Here is a 2768-nt window from a genome sequence, read left to right as displayed (position 1 = left end):
AACAAGAACCTGCTCCCTGAGGGATTAGGGAGCGAGATGAGGAAGGTAGAGCTGGAGGAGCTGCAAATGATTTTCAATCAGTGGGTACTTCTTTGTTGCTGTAAAGAGGGGATTAGACCCAGGTCACAGCAGGAGATAAAACCTCCCGGAGCGGGAGCTCAGGTAGTGCCCAAAAGAAGGCGAAGGGGAAAGGGCAGCGCGTTCCCAGCGCCCAGAGGTGCCCAGCATGGCTCGGGATGTTCTCTGTGCCCTGTTGCTGACCCTGGGCTGTGTCCCGGGCCGGGCAGGGGAGTATTGCCACGGCTGCACTGGCGGTGCCCGGCGCTGGCACCGGGGGTTCCAGTGCCCCGAGCGCTCGGACGGCCACGCTGTGCTGCGGCTCCTGCAGCCTCCGCTACTGCTGCGCAGCTCCGAGAGCCTCCTGGACCAAGGCCGGTGCCCCGCCGAGCCCCTGCCCAGCCCCGGCAGTCTGTGCCAGGTGAGCTCCCCCAGCGCCCGTCCCACGGCCAGTGTCATCCGTGCTTCCCTCCATGCCACGTTCCCGCGGTGGCACTGGCCGGATCCCTCCTTTGCCACTGGAGGGCTGGCAGCCTTCAATGGGAACAGGGAATAACTGTCCGAGGGGGATGGTTCACTCCAAAGACTGTCCGTCCTACTCCTAGAAATCCTCTAAGCTACTAACAGAGTAACCTGGGAGCACCCGAGGTGTTCATGGCCCTGGTGGAACAGGACCTGTTACAGGCTTGACTCGCTCATCTCGGAGGTCTTTCCCAGCCTGGGTGATTCTGTAAATCCACGTGGATGCTCTGAGTAACATCTTCCCTTCTGGCTTGCATCATCCCTCAAACGCAGATTGCCCAGGCAACCCTACACCAGTTTAAGTACTGACTGTAAACCTGATAATTTCTACTTGATCTCACACAAGTGAGCAGCAGCTGTGCCACCTGAGTGCTGTAACAGCCCTTACTTGGATTAGTGGCCAATGGTATGGGGCTGACTGGGCTGACTCTGAGAGTCTCTTTGAGCTCTCTCAAATCACCTGCTGTAGCAATAGCCAGTTTCTCATCTTGCTGCAGCAAGAGGTAGAACTTCTCTGGGCTACCCCTGATGCATGTGCTAAGGAATGGGAGCAGAATATCCCCTGGGATGCCCAGGATGAATGGTTACTAATGCCCCCCTTGTGTCTGCAGTGCCCATGTACCTGCCCTTGTCGGCTCGGTGTTCCTGGCGTCTGTTGGGTGGTGGCGCCTGTGTTGGAATTTGCTGCTGCAAGTGCTTCAAATCGCAGGCTGAGGGGCAGCAAAGTGGACTTGTACCTGGCCACGCTTTGCTCCTAAAGCCTGATCTTCCTGCTGGCCTGTGCAGCTCCAGCTGTGCCCCCTGGAACTCCATGGGCAGCGCTCCTCGAGGCAGTAAATACACAGCTCTGTCTCCAGCCCTTCCTGGCCCCTGGTTCTTCACCCTCCCACCCAGCAGTGCACAGCTCTCGCACCCTTCCCGAGCTCTCCACAGGATCCCCGCGGATCCCACCCCAGTCGTGGCTCCAGCACCTGTCCCTAAAGGAACTATCCATGGTCATGGTGCTCACGCACCTCCTGGGGGCACCTGGGGGCACCCAGGGGTGTTCCCAGGAGTTCAGGTCTGACAGTGCCATGCACAGCACCCAACTGGATCCTACTGCACTGTACTTTGGGCCTGCCTTGAGGACTTTGAAATATCTGGTGCTATTAGGAAATGCATCAATTTGGACTTTTTACAGCTCTGAAGGCACCATTTTAGAATTATTTTAGCTTCTTGAGGGTTTTAATTTGCTGTTGGAAAAGGCAAGATTATGAGGACTTCACACCTGCTCAAGGAATGGCTGGAGCTGCGAAAAGGAGTCCCACTCTGCCCGGATCCTTTCAGCTGCCATGCCATGCTCTGGGGGACATGTCAGGGGACTTTGTTTCCCTTTCTGTAGCTGTCACTGCTCAGCAGCTGAGGACAGGGAGGCGCCTTCGTGGAGTTATTGACTGTGGACACCTTAGAATCTTTAAAGCACAGGAAGACTCTGCTTCACCCACACACTTCAACCAGTAAATTGATGGTAAAACACTGCCTGCGGCTGAGCTGCCCCTGGTGGCCTCTCAGTTAAGCAGTGCTGCTAAAGGAGGACCTTTTGGCCCTAATTTCAGTGACATTAATGTTTTGTACAGATATTACATGAAGATAATAATATTGTCTTCCTCTTTTCCAGTGGCTTAGTGGTCTTTTTCTTTTTTTACATCACTGGTCTCTTCCAGTGGCTGAAGAATTAAGACCCAAATCAATTTGAGGCAGTTTTCTGAGGATAAGCTGGCAATGCCAGCTTTGGCTCCTTGCTGGGATTCAGGATGCCCGTCTGCAGCCATCTCCTTCCCAGTGGGACAGAGAGGAAGAAGTTGTCAAAATCTCCTCCTCGCTGCTGGAGTGTTTTAACACCTCCTCACAGCACTGGATCCTGCGGGATTAGAGTGTGAAGGGACTTTAAAAGGACTCCATGGGTGTTACCAGCAGGAGCAGAGGCCAAGGCTTAAAAATCTTATCTGTCTAGGAGTAAATGGTGGAGCCTTTCCCCTGTTAGTGCTGCCTCTCTAACAGCAAACTGGAATCATGAAGGGGTTTGGAAACATCTCCTGTAAGTTATAACAGACTTTGGATGAACAAATGCATGACTTGGGTATATTTGACCGCAGAATGTTCCATCTGAATTGAGGTGAGCAGAATGTCCTACAGTGGTGCTCATACTG

General features: G+C 53.9%; 1 protein-coding gene across 1 annotated transcript; it reads left to right on the top strand.

Annotated features, from left to right (window-relative positions):
• Window positions 1-226: 226 nt before the first annotated feature.
• LOC139678372 (protein shisa-1-like) lies at window positions 227-2491 on the top strand. Its single transcript, XM_071569154.1, is given in 5 exon segments — window positions 227-360; window positions 362-402; window positions 405-518; window positions 1191-1639; window positions 2372-2491. Coding segments are annotated over 5 exon segments (858 nt in total).
• Window positions 2492-2768: the final 277 nt, after the last annotated feature.

The sequence above is a fragment of the Pithys albifrons genome, chromosome 14 (genome assembly GCF_047495875.1).
Source record: "Pithys albifrons albifrons isolate INPA30051 chromosome 14, PitAlb_v1, whole genome shotgun sequence".
NCBI lineage: Eukaryota > Metazoa > Chordata > Aves > Passeriformes > Thamnophilidae > Pithys > Pithys albifrons.
This window is presented reverse-complemented; position numbering and strand designations above follow the sequence as displayed.